We start from the raw sequence: 23,809 nt of genomic DNA, 5'->3' as shown, positions 1-23,809 counted from the left end.
AGGGCTCACCGTTATCTCCACTGCTTTTCAATGTTTAGATGTCATCTCTAGGTGCGCAATTATCCCAGTTGGGGATAAAGTTATTTATTTATTTATTTAGATTTCTATCCCATCCTCCCAGTAGCTCAGAACGGCCTACAAGCAAACATTCACAGTGGAGTACATTTGGACAATACAAAGACTACACAGCAATTTAAGTAGAGGTTTAGAATGGAGAAGAGAGGGTAGAGAGGAGGGTGGGTTTAAGGGGGTGAGGCGTAGACTGCGGTTGAATTTTAGTTGAAGAGGAGGGTCTTTACTGCTTTCCGGAAGGTCATCAATGAGTTCTGTAATCTGATTTGTGGGGAGGAGTTGGTTTCAGAGTTGGGGGATGAAGTGGCTGTAGGAGCGTTTGCGGGTGGTTTCTGACAGGAGGGACCTTCCTGGAGGGATGCATAGGTGTTTCTCTATTTCCGAGTGGAGGGGGTGGGTGGGGGGTGTACAGGGTTAGCTTGGATTCTATGTAGGCAGGCATGGTGGTGTAAATTCTTTTATGTGCTATTACCGGGGCCTTGAATGAGCAGCGTTGGTTCATTGGGAGCCAGTGCTCTGCGTGGAGGGCTGGGGAGATGGGATTGTGGTAGTTGAGGTTGTGTAGGAGGCGGATTGCTGCATTCTGTACCCACTGGAGGCGCTTGAGATCTTTTTATGGCTACTCCATTAAATAGGGAGTTTCAGTAATCCATCCTTGAGAGGACATAGGCATAGAGGAGTTGGGCTAGGTAGGGTTTGATCCTTCTCAGTTGGCAGAGGTAGTAGAAGGAGGTCGAGACTACTTGAGATATGTGGGTGGACAGGGACAGGTGGCCATCTAATGTTACTCCTACTTATGCAGATGATTTCACGATTATTATCCCATTTGCTACCTCTGTTTTTGAAATTATTCCTAAGGCAACAGAAGTATTGGATTTGATGGAGCAATGGATGACTGAATTTAGGTTAAAGCTTAATTCATCCGTTTGACACTAAAATATCATTGTGTATTAATAAATTTAATTATCTTGTTCAATCTACCGTTAAAATTTTGGATGTAATATTGGACCAGGGATTAACAATGAAGGATCAAGTGGATCCTTTGGTTAAAAAAGGTTTCTTTACTCTTTGGAAGCTCCGAACCATTAAGGCATATTTTGATGTTTCATCATTTAGAGTTTTGGTGCAATCTCTTATGCTGAGTCAACTTGACTACTGCAACATTGCTTATTCAGCAATTTCTCAGAAACATATGTACCGATTACGGATGGTGCAAAATACAGCAGTCAGGTTGATCTTTGGGTTAAAGAAATATGACCATGTGACACCCTTTTATCGGGTGCTGCATTGGTTGCCAAAGGAGGCAAGCGTAAAATTTAAATTCAGTTGCTTTTGTTTTTAGGTTCTATTTGGTCTGACTCCCGAATATATAAATGAACTTTTTTCTTTTACAACTAATAGACATAAAAGAAGCTCACATTTGATTTTTGCTTTTCCTCCTGTTAAAGGATGCAAACTTAAAAAATATCATCAGCATCTTCTTTCATATCAAGCAGCAGCATGGGGCAAAGATCTAGATCAATTGCTCATTTTTACTGAAATTTATGGGGAATTTAGAAAACATCTAAAAACACATTTATTCTCAAAGCACTTAGGTAGTTAATTTGTAAAAATTTTATACTATGTAATTATTAGATTTATGGGGTTTTCGCTACAGGTTTTTACTCTTTAATTTTCTTTTGTTTTTATTGTATTTCAAATGTATTTTAAATTGTGTAAACCGCATAGAACTTCACGGCTTTGCGTATATAAATAAACTGTTGTTGTTATTATTATTATGTGACCCTGTTTCGTAGTTAGAAGAGGACTCTGCTGTCACCAGAAACTCCCACTGAGTATACTGGACCCTCCTTTTGTTCTACCAGTTTCTAGAAACTTCCAGCCTTATCTGGTGAGAGTCAGAGTTTGCACTGGCCTACAGGCGAGGTCACATCAGAAAGGTCATTCGATTGGTGGTTTACAACAGAAGTACTTAGCATTCGTGAAGGCACAAATCCTCAATTCTGCTATACTCCTAAGTTAAACGCATAAATCTTTTTCAGTATTATCTTTTTGTTTACAAAGCAGTGGAGTCAGCAGGATGTTAGTTGAAAATCTCCCTTCTAACCCTTTTGTTTCCTTTCAGTGTTATAACCTGGTCCCCCAGCAGTAGGAGTTTCCTGTTATGCGATCTTTAGTGTTGACACTGGATATTGGGATTTGAGTACGCTACTGTAGCTACTTTTGAAACCTTCCGATTATATCTTTCAGACAGAAGTCTCTCATCGAAAAAGTCCAAGCCCATATCAAAGGAGAGGAAACTCCCTACCGTGGTAACTTCAGTCTGGTAAAGCCGGATGGGACTCTGGTCCCCATGAAGAATTCAGCCACCATCTACAGCGCACTGGCAGTGGCTAGAGGGGCCACGTCGGAGGCAGACATACAGAGACAGGCGAACGAGCTGAAAAGCAAAGTTTATCAAGAGGTAACATGCTTCCAATTCTTATTTTTAGAATTTAAAAAAAGTTACAAACACCAGAAAAAAGCAAAAGGAATACATCTTATAAAAAAAGGAGTTTAACATCCCAAGCCCACTTCTAGGAGAACGTAGGAGGTTCATATATTTAAAATAAAGAAAAACAACATATATTTCAGAACAGAGCTGGCAAATTTTCTATCTAACCCTGTTCCTACTAAGCATCAATAGAGTTACAACATCTAACAAATGTACAAGGTAAGTCAAAAATACCTGAAAGGCCTGCTCAAAATATAACAGCATCATCCCCAGAAGCTCCCACCCAAAGTACAGAACCAACAAGAGAGGAGTGCCTGGAACCGTGCTACCTATTCAAAAGACAACTATGCATTCTAGGGGTCACTTCTTTATTTGCAAGATTAGATTTTAATGGCTGCGTGTGAGGTTATTAGTGTGGGCTGAGGCAGTACATGCTCCAATGCTCATACAATTCCTATGAGGGTCGGAGCACTTCATTATTGGCCCACACCAAAAACCTCTAGCGCAGCTTGCAAGAAAGGGAGCGTAAATACCTCAGGTCTAAAAACCATAAGAACCTGCGTCCCATGTCACCAAGCATTTACAATGGGCCCACCTCTGCTAAGATCCTAGGCTTCAGCAGGAGGAAGGCCTTACAACATTTATTGATGTTCCGTTTCCAAACTCAAAAAGTTTGACTTAAAAGAGTAAACTCTTTATTTTGAAAAAAGTTCTCATAATCAACATTTTTTTTCTCACTAACAAAGTTGATCTTTTCTGAATAGACTCTTAAGAACTTGCTAAGAATTTTGTTTCAAGTTTATAAAAAATTTGTTGTACACGCAATGTCAGATACTTCAATGCATATGACAGATTGTCAAGTTTAGACTGTCTGGAGAGTTTAGATTATCAATCTCTTCTTCGGGGAAACCTTTGTAACCGCACGAGGCAAATAATAAACATTTTTTATATCTGTATATGAGCTCTATGATTATACCGACTGTACGTCTATGCAAGTGGTGTATGCTCTCATATGCCTGTGTTGTCTAATGTATATTGGGCAAACTCATTGGGTTATTAAGCTGAGGATAGCTGAGCATCTTAGCTGTCTGCGCAACAAGAAAGAAGAAGCCCCATTGGTTGAGCGGAGCAGAATACCGTACTCCAAAGGGGCTCCAAAGGTATGTTCCCCTTTGGTCATGCCCCTGTGGGCGCATAGTATGGGACTGATGCTCAGATGAAGGAGAAAGCCTAGACCTCCTTCTGATGTCAGCTGGTTCTGGGGCATCCAAGGGAGTACCTGGTCCAAACAGCAGTCCTCCGATATTGACCCAACCTTCCAATTCTTACTGTTCACAGCACTTTACAAGGTGCTGTAGACCAGTGGTTCCCAATCCTGTCCTGGATGATCACCAGGCCAATCGGGTTTTCAGGCTAGCCCTAATGAATATGCATGGATCAGATTTGCATGCCTGTCAGGTCCATTATATGCAATATTCAAAACGAATGATAGGAAGTTCTTCTTTACCCAACGTGTGGTGGACTCCTGGAATTCACTTCCAAAGAGCGTAATAGGGCAGAGTACGGTACTGGGGTTCAAGAAAGGATTGGACAATTTCCTGCTGGAAAAGGGGATAGAGGGGTATAGATAGAGGATTACTGCACAGGTCCTGGACCTGTTGGGCCGCCACGTGAGCGGACTGCTTGGCACGATGGACCTCAGGTCTGACCCAGCAGAGGCATTGCTTATGTTCTTATGTTCTTCTTTCTATGTGGACCGTCTAGAAGTCACTTTGACTATGGCGGTATAGAAAAATAAAATTATTTTTATTATTAATAAACTGCTTTGATTGTACCCATGGAAAGGCAATATATCATGACCACGACCCTCAATAAAAGTGCTGGGATGCAAATTTATAAGAATTACCATAGGTTCGGGGAATGTGAACAGTGCATGTGAACTGGATATAGTATGCCCCACTAATAGAGGTGTCTTGCATTATGCTTTATGAATCAGTGTGCCAATGGGCATGCAGCTGAGTGGTTGCGTTGTTTTGTTCTGTGCGATTTTGTAAGGTTGTGTTTTAGTGACAGATTTCGATAGGACGGATTTTACTGAGCAAAGAATCTGCATCAAATTTTGTTTCAAACTTTAAAAAAACTGCTGCAGAAACCCATCGTATGCTCCAAGAAACCTTTAGAGATAATGCCATGTACCAAAGCAAAACCTTTCTTTGGTACAAACGCTTCAAGGACGGACGATGACCGTTCCGGACAACTGTCAACAGTCACAACATCGGAAACCTTAGCAAAAGTTTGTGAAACTATCCTTGAAGATCCACGATGTTTTGTGAGATAGTAGGACAGTCATATGGGACAGTTCAATGAATTTTGTAGGACGAATTGAACATGAGACGCATTTCTGCAAAATTTGTGCCAAAACTGCTAACCAGTGAACAGAAAGCCCATTGTGTATCTGTCTGTTTCTGAACTCGAACAACAAGTCAGAGACAACCCCAACTTTATCTCCCGTATCATAACTTATGATGAATCATGAGTTTACGGTTATGATCCAGAGACTAAGCAGCAGTCATCACAGTGGAAGTCGCCACAATCTCTGCGGCCAAAAAAGGCATGTCAAGTGCGCAGCCATGTCAAGTCGATGTTGATCTTTTTTTTTTTTTTTACATTCATGGACTTGTTCATAAGGAATTCTTATCTCCAGGTCAAACCGTCAATGGTCAGTTTTACGGTGAGGTTTTGAAGCGGTTGAGCTACAGCATTTGGCACAAACGCTCAGACAAGTGGAAAAATAAAAATTGGCTGCTCCACCATGACAACGCGCCTGCTTACACATCACTCGTTGTTCGACAATTTCTGACTTCTAGAAACACTACAGTGATTACGCACCCTCCCTATTTGCCTGACCTTCCCCCTGTGATTTTTTCCTATTCCCCAAAATGAAATTAGGACTGAAAGGGCGCTGTTTTAACACAATTGAAGAGATCCAGGCAGAATTGCAGGATGTCCGCAAGGCACTCACCCAAGATGACTTCCATAGATGTATGGACTCATGGGATCACTATATACATTCTCAGGGGGACTACTTTGAAGGAGATGGTGGGAAATATTAGATAGAGCAGGGCGCTAGGAGAGCAGGGTTTGTCTCTTCCATGGTTAATGTACTGTGATGGTATCATGTGGCTTGGCTGTGTAAAATTGATTTTTTTGTACAAAGGGGAGCTGGAAAGTTCTCAGCCCAATTAACCGGCTTCCTAAATTCTGAGTGTTATTTTGCCACTGTAGTTGAAAAGAATGTTATCTTATTTCGTTAAGTGCCAATTTGTACAAACAAATTCTCTGTTTTCACATTGCTTCAGATCATTGGTTGAACAATATGCACGCCATTCTCTTGGTTACATAGAAACATAGAAACATAGAAATAGACGGCAGATAAGGGCCCACGGCCCATCTAGTCTGCCCACCTTAATGTCCCTCCCCTACCTTTGCCCTGTGAATAGATCCCATGTGCCGATCCCATTTGGCCTTAAAATCAGGCACGCTGCTGGCCTCAATCACCTGTAGTGGAAGATATTCCAGCGATCAACCACTCTTTCAGTGAAAAATAATTTCCTGGTGTCACCTCGTAGTTTCCCGCCCCTGATTTTTAACGGATGCCCTCTTGTTGTCGTGGGACCCTTGAAAAAGAAGATATCTTCCTCCGCCTCGATGCGGCCCGTAAGATACTTGAACGTCTCGATCATGTCCCCCCTCTCTCTGCGCTCCTCGAGCGAGTATAGCTGTAATTTGTCAAGCCGTTTTTCGTATGGTAGATCCTTGAGTCCCGAGACCATCCGGGTGGCCATTCTTTGCACCGACTCAAGTCTCAGCACATCCTTGCGATAATGCGGCCTCCAGAATTGCACACAGTATTCCAGGTGGGGCCTCACCATGGATCTATACAATGGCATAATGACTTCCGCCTTACGACTGACGAAACCCCTTCGTATGCAGCCCATGATTTGTCTTGCCTTGGACGAAGCCTGCTCCACTTGATTGGCAGACTTCATGTCCTCACTGACGATTACCCCCAAGTCTCGTTCTGCTACCGTTTTTGCTAGGATCTCGCCATTAAGGGTATAAGACTTGCATGGATTCTGGCTGCCCAGGTGCATAACTTTGCATTTTTTGGCATTGAAGTTGAGTTGCCATGTCCTAGACCATCGCTCCAGTAGGAGTAGGTCGTGCATCATGTTGTCGGGCACTGAATCTTCGTCTGTTGTGCATTTGCCCACTACATTACTCAGTTTGGCGTCATCGGCGAATAATGTTATTTTACCTCGAAGCCCTTCTGCCAAGTCTCTTATAAAGATGTTGAATAGGATTGGGCCCAAGACTGAGCCCTGTGGTACTCCACTAATCACCTCCATCATTTCGGAGGGGGTGCCGTTCACCACCACCCTTTGGAGCCTACCTCCAAGCCAGCTCCCAACCCATTTCGTCAATGTGTTACCTAATCCTATAGAACTCATCTTGCTCAGTAACCTGCGGTGTGGTACGCTATCGAATGCTTTGCTAAAGTCCAGGTACACGATGTCCAGGGACTCCCCAATATCCAGCTTCCCCGTTACCCAGTCAAAGAAGCTGATCAGGTTGGATTGGCAGGATCTCCCCTTAGTAAATCCATGTTGTCGGGGATCCCGTAGATTCTCCTCATCCAGGATCTTATCTAATTGGTGTTTGATTAGAGTTTCCATTAGTTTGCTCACTATCGATGTTAGACTCACTGGTCTGTAGTTTGCTGTCTCCATCTTTGAGCCTTTCTTGTGGAGTGGAATGACGTTAGCCGTCCTCCAGTCCAACGGGACGCTGCCTGTACTAAGGGAGAGGTTGAAGAGCGCGGACAGTGGCTCCGCCAAGACATCACTCAGCTCCCTAAGCACCCTGGGGTGCAGGTTGTCCGGCCCCATTGCTTTGTTAACCTTGAGCTTTGACAGCTCACCGTAGACACTGCTGGGCGTAAACTCAAAGTTACTAAACGGGTCAACTGAGCCAACCCTTGTCTGTAGCTGAGGGCCGAGCCCTGGCGCTTCTCGGGTGAAGACTGAGCAGAAGTATTCATTTAATAGTTGGGCTTTTTCTGAATCCTTTTCCACATAGTCTCCGTCTGGTTTCCTAAGACGTACAATCCCGCCTGAGTTTTTTCTTCTATCACTGATATACCTGAAGAAGGATTTATCTCCCTTCTGGATGTTCTTTGCTAGAGACTCCTCCATGAGGAATTTAGCCTCCCTGACTGCTGTTTTGACGTCTTTTGATTTGGCCAGGTAGTCTGCTCTAGAGTCCTGCTTCCCTGATTGTTTGTAAGAGATGAATGCTTTTTTCTTCTCCTTGATCAGGTCTGAGATCTCCGCAGTAAACCACTGTGGCTTCTTGTTCCTTCGCCGTTTACTTACTGATTTTACATAGCGGTTTGTTGCTTCTTGTATGGTTGCTTTCAAAGTCGACCACATGTCTTCCACGTTATCGGTTTCTTCTTGGCTTTGAAATTTGTGTCCTTGAATTTGAGGACTTTGGTTAGTGTAGTAGATTTAGTGAAACCTTTCCTGATATTGAACCATACCATGTTGTGGTCACTGGAGGCCAATGTTAGGCTGAGAACTTTTCAAGAAATGATAAGAGAGAGAAGACAAAACTACAAACTTCAAAAATATAATACATCACAATGTAGCTATAAAGATATTATCTATATATATAAAATCGGATGTATGTATGTATGTGCCGCGATCACGCAAAAACGGCTTGACCGATTTGAACGAAACTTGGTATGCAGATCCCTCACTACCCGGGATGATATGTTCTGGGGGTCTCGCGGCCCACCTGCACACGTGGGCGGAGCTACAAACAGATAATCAGATTTCACCCATTCATGTCAATGGAAAAAATGTAAAGAGCTGCCAACGCAAAAACGGCTTGCCCGATTTGAACGAAACTTGGTATGCAGATCCCTCACTACCTGGGGTGATATGTTCTGGGGGTCTCGCAGCCCACAACTCTATGTTGCTTGCTCAAGGGTGGGTTCACCCAAGAATTTATATGTTCTTGCTCCAGGAGGCGAAACTAAAAATGTTGTTTATAATCACGTTTTGCGTTAGTTGTATTGTATTCATTTTGTCAAATATTTCACATTATAATTTGAATATTGTACTTTTTATTAAGCTGTAAAAAAATAATTTCATTCACCACTATAAAGTATCTTTATTTGAATCCATTTACAGTGTTATTGCTATAATTAAATACCCGTGCAACGCCGGGGCATCAGCTAGTACAATTATATTTGTTTGTATATATATGGAAAAAATAGTGTTTCAATTAGTACTATTATGGGAGCGGGGTCTGTGGCGGAGATTGGACGGATATGGGCGGGATCTGGCCCATGACTTAGCCCAGTGTTCTTCAACCGCCTGTCCGCAGACCGGTGCCGGTCCACAAAATAATGCTTTTATTTCTGCCGGTCCATAGGTGTAAAAAGGTTGAAGAACACTGGTCCAGAGCAGTGTTCTTCAACCACCGGTCCATGGACCAGTGCCGGTCCACAGAAATTTCCTGCCGGTCCACAGGGCCAGCACGTGCATCAGGCCCAAAACAATGTTCTTCAACCGCCGGTCCATGGTGCGATCAATGCAGCGTTATCTTCAAGCCAGCTCCCTCTTCCTAACTGATTCAGTGCACAAAGCTACGGGCATCCTGCGCCTGAACCTGGAAGCCTTCTCTCTGATGTTGCAACATCAGAGGGAAGGCTTCCAGATGAGGCACGGGACGTGCAAAGTACAATTAGTACTATTATGGGGGCGGGGTCTGCGGTAGAGATTGGGTAGAGATGGGTGGGGTCTGGCCTACAACTTAGCCCAGTATTCTTCAACTGCCGGTCCACAGAATAATTCTTTTATTTCTGCCGGTCCATAGGTGTAAAAAGGTTGAAGAACACTAGTCTAGAGGACAGTCTTACATAGGAGCACATTTGAAACAAACAGGTGGAAATATTTCTTCACGTCATTTGTAGTTAAGCTCTGGAGCAAGAGTTAAAAGCATTATAGTGGGTTTGAAAATGTTTTGGAGGAAAAATCAAGGTAAATGTTAACCCCATTGCTTATCTCTCAAGTTAAGTAGTTTCTGAGACGGCAAAAGGTACTTTTTAGAAACACGATACTGAGCTAGAAGGGCCCTTGGTCTGGCCCAGTATGGTGACTCCTCTGTCTTATGTTAAAGCACGCAGGTATATCTGTTCCTTATTGGTACCCTGAAAACCTGATCTGGAAGGTCGAGTTTCACAGACTGGATTTGAGCAGTGGTGTTATAGAGCGTGTGTCAGCTTTTTCTCTTCTCTTTACAGATATCACAGAACACGACCCAGTACCAGACCCTTATTAAGAAGCAGATGGATTATGAGGAAGCCTATAGCACACCAGGAAAATATACCATGCAAGGGACAGCGCTGACAACCAAACCGAGTCAGAGCCAGCCTGCAGGAGGACAGACTAAGTCCCCACCCTAGTGATGCCCAGATCCAGCTCTACAGACCTTCCCAGCCTAATTGTAAGTTAACATCCATGAATAGCTGGAGAAACTGAGTCCTGCTGATCTGGAAGTGATACTGTGGAAATAATTAATGGCTTTGACACGCAGCTCCTGATTGGTGAGGCCCGACTTTAGTGCAGAAAGAGGCAGTCGGAGCATACCGCAAGTGATTTCCTTCACTTGCCAGTGCTCCGGCTGCCCTCTCCTGTCTCCCTTGCTAAAAACCGTATTTGTGGTTTTTCAACATTCGCGGGGGTTCCTGGAACCAGTGGCGTACCAAGGGGGGGGCGGGAGGGGCAGTCCACCCCGGGTGCCAGCCCTGAAGGGGTGCTCCCGGCCTTGCCGTTCAGTCCCCCCACACCCCCGAAGGACCGCTCGCCCCACTGACCTTCCTGCACCACCTGTGAAGCAGCAAGCAGCAGGATCGCGAGGTCAGCTATCCCTGAGCTGCTTGAGCGCTGCTTCCTGCGCCGCGGTCCCGCCCCTCCTCTGACGTCAGAAGAGGGGCGGGAACGCGGAGCAGGAAGCAGCGCCTAAGCAGCGCAGGGATAGCTGACGTCGCGATCCTGCTGTGGCTGCTTCTTAGGTGGTGCACGAAGGTCAGTGGGGCGAGCGGTCCTTCGGGGGTGGTGGGGACTGAACGGCAAGGCCGGGAGCATAGGTAGTGCTGCTTCATAGGTGGTGCGGGGAGGCCAGGGGGGCGAGCGGTCCTTCAGGGTGGGGCGGGTGGGCAGGCAGGCAGGCATTCAAGGGGGACGGGGGGTGACAGGCAGGCAGTCCTTCAAGGGGGGGGACAAGCCTTCGGGGGGGGGGTGCAGACCTTCAAGGGGGAGGGTCAGGCAGGCCTTCAAGGGGGGACAGGTCTACAAGGGGGGACAGGTCTACAAGGGGGTGGGCAGGCCTACAAGGGGGTGGGACAGGCCTTCAGGGGGGGTGCAGGACTTCAGGGGGGGTGCAGGACTTCAGGGGGGGGACAGGCAGGCAGGCCTTCAAGGGGGGGACAGGCCTACAAGGGGGGGGGACAGGCCTACAAGGGGGTGGGACAGGCCTTCAAGGGGGGGACAGGCCTTCAGGGGGGTGCAGGCCTTTGGGGGGGTGCAGACCTTCAAGGGGGGGACAGGCCTTCAAGGGGGGGACAGGCCTTCAAGGGGGGGACAGGCAGGCAGGTCTTCAAGGTGGGGGGACAGGCCTACAAGGGGGAGGGACAGGCCTTCAAGGGGGGGACAGGCCTACAAGGGGGTGGGACAGGCCTTCAAGGGGGGTGCAGGCCTTCAAAGGGGGACAGTCAGACCTTTAAGGGGGGACAGGCCTTTGGGGGGGACCCTGGTTTAGAAGTACACGGAGGGAAGGGGGTATTCAAAGAGACGTGCATATGCCAAACTTTGGGGGGATGAAGAAATAATGGGTCTGAAAATAGAGGAGAGGGAGAGAAATGATGGACCATGAGATTTAGGGAGGGAAGGAACTGAAAGGGAGAGAAATTGGACACAAGGGATGGTGTGGAGGAGGGATAGAGATACTGGATAGGAGGGTAATTGGGAAAAGAAAGGGAGAGATGGTGGACTCTGGGGTGGTGGGGAAGGAGGGAGAGATGCCGGATGAAAGGGTAGTTAAGAAAAGGTGGATCTGTGGAGGGAGATGAAAAAAAGGAAAGATACCAGACTTCCTGGGGAGGGAAGGGAAATGGAAAGGGAGGACAGAGTTGGCAGATGGATGGTTAGCATGCAGAAAGAAGAAAGAAGGAGACCCTGGCAAGCAAGTTATCAGAAGAAAACCAGAGCCTTGGACCAACAAGATTTGAAATATAACCAGACAACAAAAGGTAGAAAAATTAATTTTATTTTCTGTTTTGTGATTATAATATGTCAGATTTGAAATGTGTATCCTGACAGAGCTGGTGTTGGACTGCAAACTTGAGCTAGGATTTAACAGAGAGAGGAAAAGTCCTTTTTGTTTCTTTATTTTATTTACACCACAGCGCCAGTGTGGTTAGGAGAAGCCAAAGGGGGTGAAAAAGCTATAAAACCCACCAGGAGTTTTGAAAAAAATCACCCAACTGGGCAGGAAAATCAAATTGAAAAACCAATTCAATAGGCTGAATCGAATCGAAATTTTTTTTCCTGAATCTGGCAGCATTAGTTTGTGCTACTGTCTTAGACTTTAGGACCTGGGATTGGGTAGAGATTGCATCCTTAGTACTTTATAATGCAAGTAAAATGAGGATTTGGTCAGACTTTTGAAGGGTCTGCAGAAAAAAAATATTGTATAGGCCGGGGACATGAAACAGCAGGAAATGGGAACTTTTCTTCCTTCTATTTTTATGAATGGAAAAGCTGAGGATGTCAGAGAGTTCAGTTAAAATATGTGCTTTATAAGAAAATATAATAATGTGTTTTATAAAGTTTATAGCATAGCTGGCCTACCCAGTGAGGTGTTTCTAGTGGTGGTGGTGGCAGCGTGTCAATGTGTTGAGAGGAAGAGGTGGTCTGGGAAATTCTGCTGAGCAAACTCCGGGCCCATTTCCACCCCCCAGTTAGTCCACTCCACTCAATTGGTTCACACACTGAGTGGGTCTTTGGGTGTTGTGTTGGGATCTCTTCCAGTGGTTTATCAGTATCTCCTTCTGGTCCAAGGAAGGAAACTTTGTTATCCTTAGCATTGACCTACAGAATATGTTTGTAACAGGGCTGCTTGTGTGGCATTAGGCTATGCAGTGATCGAAAGAAAAAAACAGACCTTTGCACATTTTTGCACTATATGGTGGGTGTATGTGGAGATTCACATTTCCTGCACAGCTAAGACCATGTGAAGTTACCTTGTGCTGTATTTGACATCTAGCAAGGTCTCTGTTTGAAAGGAAAGATCTAAACTTAAAAATTAAGTGGCCAGAAGTTATGGTAAAAGCAGATAGTGTAGCTGGTTTTAAGAAAGATTTGGACAAATTCCTGGAGGAAAAGTCCATAATCTGTTATTAAGACATGGGGGAAGTGTCTGCTTGCCCTGGATCGGTAGCATGGAATGTTGCTACTCTTTGGGTTTTGACCAGGTATTAGTGTCCTGGATTGGCTACCATGAGAATGGGCTACTGGGCATGATGGACCATTGGTCTGACCCAGTTAGGCTATTCTTATGTTATGTTCTCATCTGTAGGGGCCTTTGTTTTCACTTCTTATTTTAATGTATTTTTTTTCTGGGAACTTATCAGTGTTTTTTATAATGGGAACAAAAATGGAAGAGAATTAATGTGTGTGGGATGAGGGGGTAACTAATTTCTTCAGCTAAATAATTCAATCCACTTCAAACAGACATAGGAGAACTCACGCACCATTCACACACCCTCCAACCAAAAACGTCAAAAGAAAAAATCTGTTCGACAACCTCCTAGCCATTCGAGCTGCAACACTCGACCCCCAACTCTACAACCAATTGACATCGACCACATACTGCAAAACCTTCAAAAAGAAATAAAAACCCTTCTATTCAAAAAACACATAAAACCGAACTAACACAATCAGAACTGTCCCAAGCATCACCTGCAACTACTCCATATGTACTTCTGATGTCATGACAATTCAGACATAATTTATGTTATGTTATGTTTGGAATATAAGAAAATTTTCACTGCCTGTTTCTATTCTGACCATTTATTCCGTTTCATGGTCATTACAAAAAATATTTTTTTACATGGGGGGGTGTCAAAAAATGATGGGCCCCGGGTGCCACATACCCTAGGTACGCCACTGCCTGGAACAGAACCCCTGCGAATATCGGGGGAGTACTGTATATCGACGTATAAGGACATACAAGTCTTAAATGCTGATAAGATATGTTCTAAATCAGGGGTGCCCACACTTTTTGGGCTTGCGAGCTACTTTTAAAATGACCAAGTCAAAATGATCTACCAACAATAAAATTTTAAAAAAGCACAAAGCACACTGTACGCATAGAAAACGTTAATTATCATTCCTATTCCAGGGTTTTTCAAAGAGGTCAAAGCAGATGACTCTATGCACTATCACCTCAGTAACAACCATACAAAAATAGACAAATATACCCCCCTCCCTTTTTACTAAACCACGATAGCAGTTTTTAGCGCAGGGAGCTGCGCTGAATGCCCAGCGCTGCTCTTGACGCCCATAGGCTCCCTGCGCTAAAAACCTCTATTGCGGTTTAGTAAAAGGGGACCTTAGTGTAAAATATAGACAGCAGATATAAATTCAGACACATTTTGATCACTAAATTTAAAATAAAATCATTTTTCCTACCTTGTCTGGTGATTTCATGAGTCTCTGGTTGCACTTTCTTCTTCTGACTGTGCATCCAATCTTTCTTCCCTTCTTTTAGCCTGTATGCTTCCTCTCCTCCAGACCTCATTCTCTCCCCCAACTTTTCCTTCCTCTCTCACTGCCCTTTCTTTCTCTCTGCCTCCCTTTCTTTTTTTTCTGTTTCTCTTCTTTCCTTCTGTCTCCCTGCCTGCCCTTTTTCTTTCTTTCTCCCTGCCCTCCCCCATGCCACTGCCACTGCCATTGGGGACCATGACCCAAACCGCCACCAATAACAGGTCCGAAAGCCGACGCCACCCCAAGCTCTCCCTGCTTCGGCCGACCAGCATTCCTCTCCCCGACGTCAATTCTGCCGTCGGGGAGAGGAAGGCTGACCGGCCCAAGATCGCGATCGACCTATTGGGGGAAATGCTGCCGGGTCCTGCCTTCACGGAAACAGAAAGTAGGCAGGACCCAGCAGCAAGAAGAGCAAATGCTTCACTAACCTGTCTCCCGCCTTAGCCCGTAGCGAATGCTTGCTTCAGGGCTCTCAACATGTGCGTGCCGGCTTCCCTTCTCCCTCCCCCCCTCCTGGACATAACTTCTGGTTTCGGAGGGAAGAGAAGGGAAGCTGGCATGCACACGTTAGAGCCCCGGAGCATAAGTTCGCTACGGGCTGAAATCTCCAAGCTGGGGTTTTTTTTTGGGGTTTTTTTTAATGTTCAGCAGCGGTGGCAGCAACAGATGACAGCTGGGAGGACCGCCCAGCTAAAAGGCCCTAGGGAGAACACTGGAGAGGAAGGCTGATCGGCCCGGTAGATCAGGACGGCAACACGAGCCTATCACGGAGCTCGGGATGGGCTCCGCGATCGACTCACGGTGCCTTCCTGAGCTACCGGTCGATCGAGATCGACGTATTGGGCACCCCTGTTCTAAATTCTGGTCAGAAGCCAGCTCCTTATATAGGGAATTGGGAATCTTGAGCACAAAGAGATCACAAGAATGCACAAAAATAGATTCATTATTACAAGAGCATAGGTTAGTTTACTAATGACTTCATACATAGACTCCTTTACCCCTTGACCATCTGATTATAGAACACAGAATATCCTAAAAATTAGCTTTTTAAACATTTAATATCAAACAGTCAAATTTACCAGCATTTTTGGACAGTCTTCTTATTCCCCATACTCTTAGATCCACTAATCAGCATCTTCTTACAATCCCCTCTTTGAAGGCCATAAATACAAAGCGAAACACAACCCCCCAACAATGGAATCTCGTACCTAACCATCTAAGAGTATTAGAGAAATTTAAGAGTTCTATGAACTTCCTTTTCAATGACGCCTTTGGAAATGAATTTAAACCTTAGATATACATCTTCCAACATTACATTGTTAACAAACACTAAGAATCAACCTTTGGTTACCAGCGACCCCATCCCTAATGTTTTTCCCACTACTCGTTCTTTTCTTTAAAAAAGTTGTAGTTCTTCCCTTTTACCCTACCGTCCAGTTTTATGAAGTTTAAAGTCTGTCTATTATATGTTCCTATTTGGAAACTTGGATTATCCATTACTTATTAGAGCTATATATTGGACACTACTCAAGATACAAGTGACTTATAATGTTTTTCCTTCCCTGTAGGATTCTCTCACATTTAGCAGAGGGGTCATAAATAGTGAGCTTACAAGTTCCAGAAGAATCTTAGCTCAATACCAATGATACATTAATAAGTATATTTCTAAGATGGAATTTTTTCAGTTCCACAGTACTGACACACTAGACCAGAATGGTTGAATTGAACATCTTCTTTCCCAGCATGCACGTAGGGGAGTGGCCTAAGGAAGATGGCCGCGGGAGTCTGGAGCTAGACGCCACGGATGTTACCTGACTGCTCTTTTTTTTTTTGCTAAAGTGGAGAAATGGTGAAACGAAAATCCAAGCTTCGGATTTTCCCCGACGAATCCTTACCAGCAGCAACGGGCCCGATGGACGCCTTCCTTCAGCGAGGGACGCCAACACAGCCGGAGGCTTTCTCGGCTGGGAGAGACACGCTGGCTGAAGCGTTGCAGCTCTCCCTCGAGGCAACATCTCTGACCCCGGAAGAGCGGAGTCCTCCGAGTCGCCCGGGGGTGTTTGTCCGATCGACGGAAGATCAAAGTCCTCCAAGTCCTCCGAGTTGCTCGGGGGCGTTTGGCCAGTCGACGGTGGAGGGAATGCACCAGGGTGTTTGCTCTCCAGATATGCTGAGTTCGGAAGTCGGCTCAGTAGGAGGAGGAGTGAAGCCAAAACTACTATCTGTGCATTCGGAGGAGCTGGGACAGAAACTTCCTCAGGATTTCCTGACACTAACTTCATCGCCTGCTGACGTTCCAGGTACTTTTTTACCAGAGGTTCTGGGGGCTGAACTGACACCAATGCAGAGGCCCAAGGTTTTCAATTTGGAGACAATTTGGGAAGCAATATCTAGTTTGCAAATCTCTTTGGGAACTCAAATGCAGCAACTTACCACACGTTATACCTCTGTTGTGTCCGAAAATTTGGAAATGAAAAATAGGATATCCAGCGTTGAAAATAAAGTGGATGGACATGAAACTAGAATAAAAACAGTGGAGTCCCAGGCTTCGGTCTGGGTAAAAGACAGTGGAAACCTTAATTTTAAGGTGGAAATGTTGGAAAATATGACTAGAAGAAGTAATCTTCGGATTATCAACTTTCCAAAATTACCACTTATTTCAGCGCAGGATACATTTAAAAAGTACTTGAAAGAAGTTTTGAAAGTTCCCGAAACCTCCTATCCGCCTCTCACTAAAATATATTATTTACCAACCAGAGCATCTGTTCAAAAACCAAACCAGCAGAATTTATCTGCTGATAGTTTGGATTTGACAAATTTCCTGGAGAGGTCAGGTGAAGAGATACCGGCAACTGCTACGCTATTTGTACAATTTGCTATAGATGCTGACAGGGAATGGATGCTTAAATTGTTTTTCAAGTTTAAAGATGTTCCATTTATTACTAAAATAGTGAGAATGTATCCAGACGTGTCACGAATGACCCAAAAGAGAAGAAAACAATTTCTTATTGTGAGACCAAGGGTTCTGCAGTTAGGTGCGACGTTTGAACTCAGATTCCCCTGTAAATGTGTAATGACCTATCAAGGGAACAGATTTATTTTCTTTGAACCTCAGCAGTTGACAAAATTTATTTCTGCTAAAGAGCAAACTTAAAACTCCTGAGAGAAGTTCAGTCTCAACCTGCTCAAGTATAAGGTTTTTGGATACGTTCTCTCCCGCTACCATTTTTATTTTTCTTTGTATTATTTGATTAAAGATTAAGATTTCAGCATTTTTAAAGCTTTCTCCCCCATGGATTGAGGTCTAACGATACAAACCAGTAAAAATTTATTTTGTGTTTAATGTTATGCCTTATGAGAAAGGGGGAAAAATTTTGCCTTGATTCCTTTATTTCAATTGTAAGTGTTTATTATTACCTATTGTCTCATTTTAATCTTTGAACTGACTTGTATTATTTTCTTGTTTTGACTAATATTGTGTCAATACTATAAAATGAAAATAAAGATTAAAAAAAAAAAGAAAAAAAAAAAAGAACATCTTCTTCTTGCTCAAATAGGCTTTTGCTCTATATGGGAATAGCTGGGAAGATTGCACTAATTCTGAAGCTAAGAATTAATCATAAGAACATAAGAAGTTGCCTCCGCTGAGGCAGACCAGAGGTCCATCTCGCCCAGCGGTCCGCTCTCGCGGCGGCCCATCAGGCCCACTGCCTGAACAGTGGTCTCTGATTAATTTTACAATTTACCTCTAATCCTATCCCTATAACCTTACCTCTACTCTTATCTGTACCCCTCAATCCCTTTGTCCTCCAGGTACCTGTCCAGACCTTCTTTGAAGCCCTGTAGCGTGCTTCTGCTTATCACATCCTCCGGTAGCGTGTTCCATGTATCCACCACCCTCTGGGTGAAAAAGAACTTCCTGGCATTTGTTCTAAACCTTTCCCCTCTCAATTTCTCTGAGTGCCCCCTTGTACTTGTGGTTCCCCATAGTTTGAAAAATCTGTCCCTGTCCACTTTTTCTATGCCCTTCATGATCTTGAAGGTTTCTATCATGTCTCCTCTAAGTTGTCGCTTTTCCAGCGAGAAAAGCCCCAGCTTTTTCAGTCTGTCAGTATATGAGAGGTCCCCCATACCCTTTATTAGCTTAGTTGCTCTTCTCTGGACTCTCTCAAGTACCGCCATGTCCTTCTTGAGGTACGGCGACCAGTACTGGACACAGTACTCTAGGTGTGGGCGCACCATTGCACGATACAGTGGCAGGATGACTTCCTTCGTCCTGGTCATGATACCTTTCTTAATGATACCCAACATTCTGTTCGCTTTCCTTGAGGCTGTGGCACACTGCGCCGACGCCTTCAATGTTGTGTCCACCATCACTCCCAGGTCTCTTTCAAGGTTGCTCACCCCTAGCGGTGATCCCCCCCATCTTGTAAGTGAACATCGGGTTCTTTTTCCCAACATGCATGACCTTGCATTTCCCTATGTTGAAGCTCATTTGCCATTTTTGGCCCACTCTTCCAGCGTTGTCAGATCTTTTTGGAGGTCTTCGCAGTCCTCCATGGTTTTGACCCTGCCTTATAGTTTAGTGTCATCCGCAAATTTAATAACCTCACATTTTGTTCCCGCCTCCAGGTTTGTAATCTACTGTTTAGATTTTTTTTCATGATTGTAAAAAAAAAATGGCACTCGACAATCTCTCAAACGTGATCCTTAAATAAAATCTGTAAGCCTTGAATCCTTTCATTTGTCCTGTAAATGTCACCCACGGGTGTGAGGGATTCAGCTGTGAGACATTAATTTTTCCCTGTGTTCCGAGGCCTTTCCCAGGAGATCTCAGCCAGATAAATTAATTGAACCTGTAGCCTATAATATTACCAGTCTGGACTCTGTGATACCTTAAACAAGCTTTCTTTAATAAAACTTTAAAACAAAGAAATACTGTAAATAAATTCACAGTTCTGATGACCTCAAGGATTTCTTCTCTCACAGAATCCAAACTTCTACTGGAACATCCTAGATATAGGGAAAGCCAAGAGTGTTTAGCGCAGACTCTCTGTTCTGGGTAATACTGTACTCCAATTTATCCCACTAAGCTGTAATTAGATTAGCAGAAACAAAGATAAAACCTGATAGAACAACAATGCTTTCTAAGCCACATGCTTAGCAAACAATGGAGCTACATGCTAGCTAACAATGGAGTCTGCTTTTCTACACACACATAAAAAGAAGCAGGAGAAGAGAAGCTTCATCCCACTTAGCTGCAGCAATGCATACTGAGATCAGGGGAGCTTCAGCCCACTGAGCTGCAGCAATGTACACTGGGAGCAGGAGAGTTCCAGCTTACTTAACCCACAGAAGGGCACACTGTTTATATATCTTCAGCACTCTGCTCTCATGAATGTGAGGTAAGTACACTCCCTATCTGGTATCTGTAGATACCCATTACTACTAAACTTACTATTACCACATAGTCCATTCAAATTCCATAAGTGGACGGAACTTGGAGACTTGATGCCTTCCAGCTTGTCTTGATGACTCTGATGCACAGTTGAATTCTCTCTGGCAGTCTCACAGGAGCTGAAAAGAGACACTGACAACACAGACAAAATAACAACATGAAAGAGAGAGAAGAGAGAGTCTCAGAAGTGGACAACGATCCATGACATCCTCATCATCGTGTTTTTTTCATGATGTAGAATGATAACTTGGACTGTATTGACTTATGTGGAAGTCTGATGTCCAGGTTCCCAGGTGGTGCCAAGTTGCTTCTGTTGATATGAAGCTCTGCCTCTCTGGCCATACTTGGACGATGAGTGTCTTGGCCTTCATCAGCTAGTTGATGAGTGGAAGACACAATGTTGGTGACAGACTGTTCAACTCTGGACTGTTCTCTGTGTCAGAGTCAGGGGCTATGAGCTCAAAAGAGTTTTCCATAACTGAAAATGTATGACCAGGTTTTAAGATAAATTCTGGTCCTGATGCTGGCACAGATTCTGCTAGATTCTGATTAGTTGGCACATAATGACTGCTCTGGTTGTGTTGACTTTCTTATATGTTCAACTCTGTTACTGATGGGTGCACATAAAATCTCCTGGTTAGGTTGTAGATATATCATAGGACAATTCTGCTGTCCATGTAAAAGATGACCGCACCCAAGTTCTTTGAGTATCATTTCTGCTATTTCTACAGCAAGTACTGCTTCACATACGTAGTTCCAAGCGTGGAATGATATGATTAGGTTGAGGTGATAAGTTGGCTTTACCAAAGATGAATCCAACTTCGGTTACTCCATCTGCATCTGTAGCTTTTAAGTAGGTCACTGTTATGGCATTTTCAGAAGCATCTGAGAAGATGCCGATTTCTCTATGACAGGTAGTACTGAATGCTGCAGGAACATAAATGCATGGAATATTTAGTTGTTCAAGAGTCTTTCCATTTTTCCCACTCTTGTCGCATTTTTTGTGGCAATGGAACATCCCACTCACTAGTACTTTGAGAAAACTTTCTTAGTAGGGATCTCCCTTGAATGGTTACTGGAGCCAGAAAACCCAGTGAATCATACAGACTATTGACTGTCGATAAGACACCTCTGCGTGTGTATGGTTTTTCTTGGGTAGATACTTGAAATGTGAATATGTCTTTCTTTAGGTCCCAATGCAGACCAAGGCTTCCCTGAAGTGGTGGGTGTCTACTCTAAGATCTGCATCTTTTAAGTCCTTGGCATGATCTTATGCAGGAAATGCTGCCATTACTTCTGGATTGTTAGAAACAATTTTCTGAAATCTGAGATTGCTTTGTACCAACATTGTGCTCTTTTTAGCAAATCAATTGCCTTTCTGGCTGTAGGCAAGGATTTCAAGCCATCATCTAAATAAAAGTCTTTTTCAATGAAGTGTTTGGCATCTATGCCATACTCTTTCTCTCCTTCTTGAGCCGTCCTTCTAAGCCCATATGATGTCACTGCAGGTGATGGACTATTGCCAAAGACATGAACTTTCATTATAAATTCCACAATCTCCTGATTGAGGTCATGGTTATGATACCACAGGAATCCCATGTAGTTTCTGTAGTCTGGATGCACCAGAAAGCAGTAGAACATTTGCTGGATGTCTGCTGTTATGGCAACAGGTTCTTTCCTGAAGTGAATCGGGACTCCTAATAATCTGTTGATTGTGTCAGGTCCAGAAAGCAGCATATTGTTGAGGGAGACTCCTTGGAATTAAGTACTGGAGTCAAACACAGTTCTGATCTGGTCTAGCTTTTGTGGATGGTACATGCCAAAAATAGGTAAATATCAGCTTTCTTCGTCATCTTTCAATGGTGGAGCTGGTTTTGCATAGAAACATGATGGCAGATAAAGGCCAAATGGCCCATCTAGCCTGCCCATCCGCAGTAACCATTATCTCTTTCTCATTATCCAGCTTATTCTGCATGAAAGTTATAAAGTGCTGTTTTGTTGCTGGGTTCTTTCACAGGGTCTTTTGCAGTAGAGTAAGATGAGATAGAGCTTGCTTCCTGTTGTTGGGCATTCATGTTCTGAGTTCCAAAAGAGTAGAGGAGCTACCCAACTGTTGGACTCTAGAGAATTTCTTGTCCATGATTTTCAGGAACTCTCTATCCTCCACTGAAAGGGTTGGTTTGTCATCATCCTTGGTGACTTGGAACACCGTATTACCCAAATAATCTTCAGGATCTGGTAGTATTCTGATAGGTGATTGAGCTAGGTTATGGCTCTTCACAGCTGTAGACTTCTTTTACTTACAGATGGTTCTGACAAGACTTGAACAAGGTAGTGCGCCCATTGGCCAAAACATACATTTTTTATACATTTGAATCGGTGAATCAGGCAGTACTATTATTCATAACATAACATAACATTGTGCTTATAAACCACATAACCGTAAGTTCAATGCGGTGAACAAAAGATTAAAAATAGTATAACCTAAGGATGATTTAAATTAGTTTACTAAATATTTTGAAAAAAGATGAGTTTTCAATTGAGTTCTAAAGTGCTTGTAAGACCAAGCACTACACAACAGTGGCCTCAATTCCCTATCATCAAAAGCAGCAGTAGAGCAAAGGCAAGATGACTAGCACTGCACCATGCTTCAAGTTTATTTAAAATTTCTTATGTCGCCTAATCAGACTTCTACATGGTGTACAAAATCATAAAAACATACATTGGCTACATTACAAACTTACAATGACAAGGTATCTCTAGGGATGTTCTTTGGGTTGACGTTGATTATCTATAATAGCAACAGAAGAGAAACCAAGGAGTGGTCTAGTGGTTGGAGCAGGGAAATGGGGCTTACATCCTGCTTCTGCTACCAATGTGTCTTGTGATCTTGGGCAACTCACTTCTCCATCCATTGTTCAATGCAAATATGATGCACTGAAAATAATGGGGTGCTTTTATCAACATGTTATTGCAATTTAGCACACAATTAGTACATCTAGTTCTTAGACTGTAAGGCCTCTTGGGCAGCACAGTATCTCCAATAGAAAGACACGAGCTGCACCCCAAAAAATCAGATTGTCATGCTACAGCTCAAGACAGTGTTGCTTATATTGATCTTTATCTCTTGCAGGTCTGGAATTTGTCTACTCACAGTGCTGGGATTCTACAGGAATATCTGAGCAATGGTTGAATGATTATTATTAGTATTAGAGGAGCCTGAACTGAATGTCCTGGATGAGGAACGATGGTCACTCTTTCTACTGAGAGCGATAGGAACCTGAAGAAAGTGGCACCACAAGTCCCTGAGATTATGGAGACTTCTAGGAAATATTCCTCTGTGCATATGCAAGAGAAATAAAACTAACCCATCTCTGAGATTATTCAGCATCATCAATGCTCCTCTTCCTAATGTAATGTAATATTGTATGAATAAATAAATGACACTATGGAAAGTAAATAATTGAAGTACAGAAAGATAAAAGACCAAGTGAGCAATTCTCAAACATCTCATTGGGTTTAGAAAGAGTAATAAAATGAAACTAACCCCCTTCTATGAAACTGCGCTAGCGTTTTTTAGCGTAGAGAGCCGTGCTGAACGGCCCAAACTGCTGCCGACGCTCATTGAGTTCCTTTGAGTGTCGGGAGCAGCGCGGGCCATTCTGCGCGGCTCTCTGTGCTATAAACCGCTAGCACGGTTTCTTAGAAGAAGGGGTAAGTATCATAATATATCTAACCATTAGATGTCACTTTTAACAAATATCAAAAGGTGGATTTTACAGTTTACCACTTTTCATTGGAGGGTTTTTTTTTGCCATTTTTGCATGTGGTTTTATGTATTTAACTAGTATTTTAGCCTGTTACATTAATGGGTGCTAGAATATATGT

General features: G+C 43.7%; 1 protein-coding gene across 1 annotated transcript in view; it reads left to right on the top strand.

Annotated features, from left to right (window-relative positions):
- Positions 1 to 23,362, top strand: part of LOC117366702 — a 114,445-nt gene extending 91,083 nt beyond the window's left edge. The window contains exons 5-7 of the mRNA XM_033958432.1: positions 2,323 to 2,536; positions 9,939 to 10,141; positions 23,055 to 23,362. Coding sequence (XP_033814323.1) covers positions 2,323 to 2,536; positions 9,939 to 10,100 — 376 coding nt within the window. The 3' untranslated portion in view covers positions 10,101 to 10,141; positions 23,055 to 23,362. The remainder of the gene's footprint in view (positions 1 to 2,322; positions 2,537 to 9,938; positions 10,142 to 23,054) is intronic.
- Positions 23,363 to 23,809: the final 447 nt, after the last annotated feature.

The sequence above is a fragment of the Geotrypetes seraphini genome, chromosome 1 (assembly GCF_902459505.1).
Source record: "Geotrypetes seraphini chromosome 1, aGeoSer1.1, whole genome shotgun sequence".
Classification (NCBI taxonomy): Eukaryota; Metazoa; Chordata; class Amphibia; order Gymnophiona; family Dermophiidae; genus Geotrypetes; species Geotrypetes seraphini.
The sequence above is the reverse complement of the archived record's forward strand: the minus strand, read 5'-3'. Positions and strand labels throughout refer to the sequence as shown.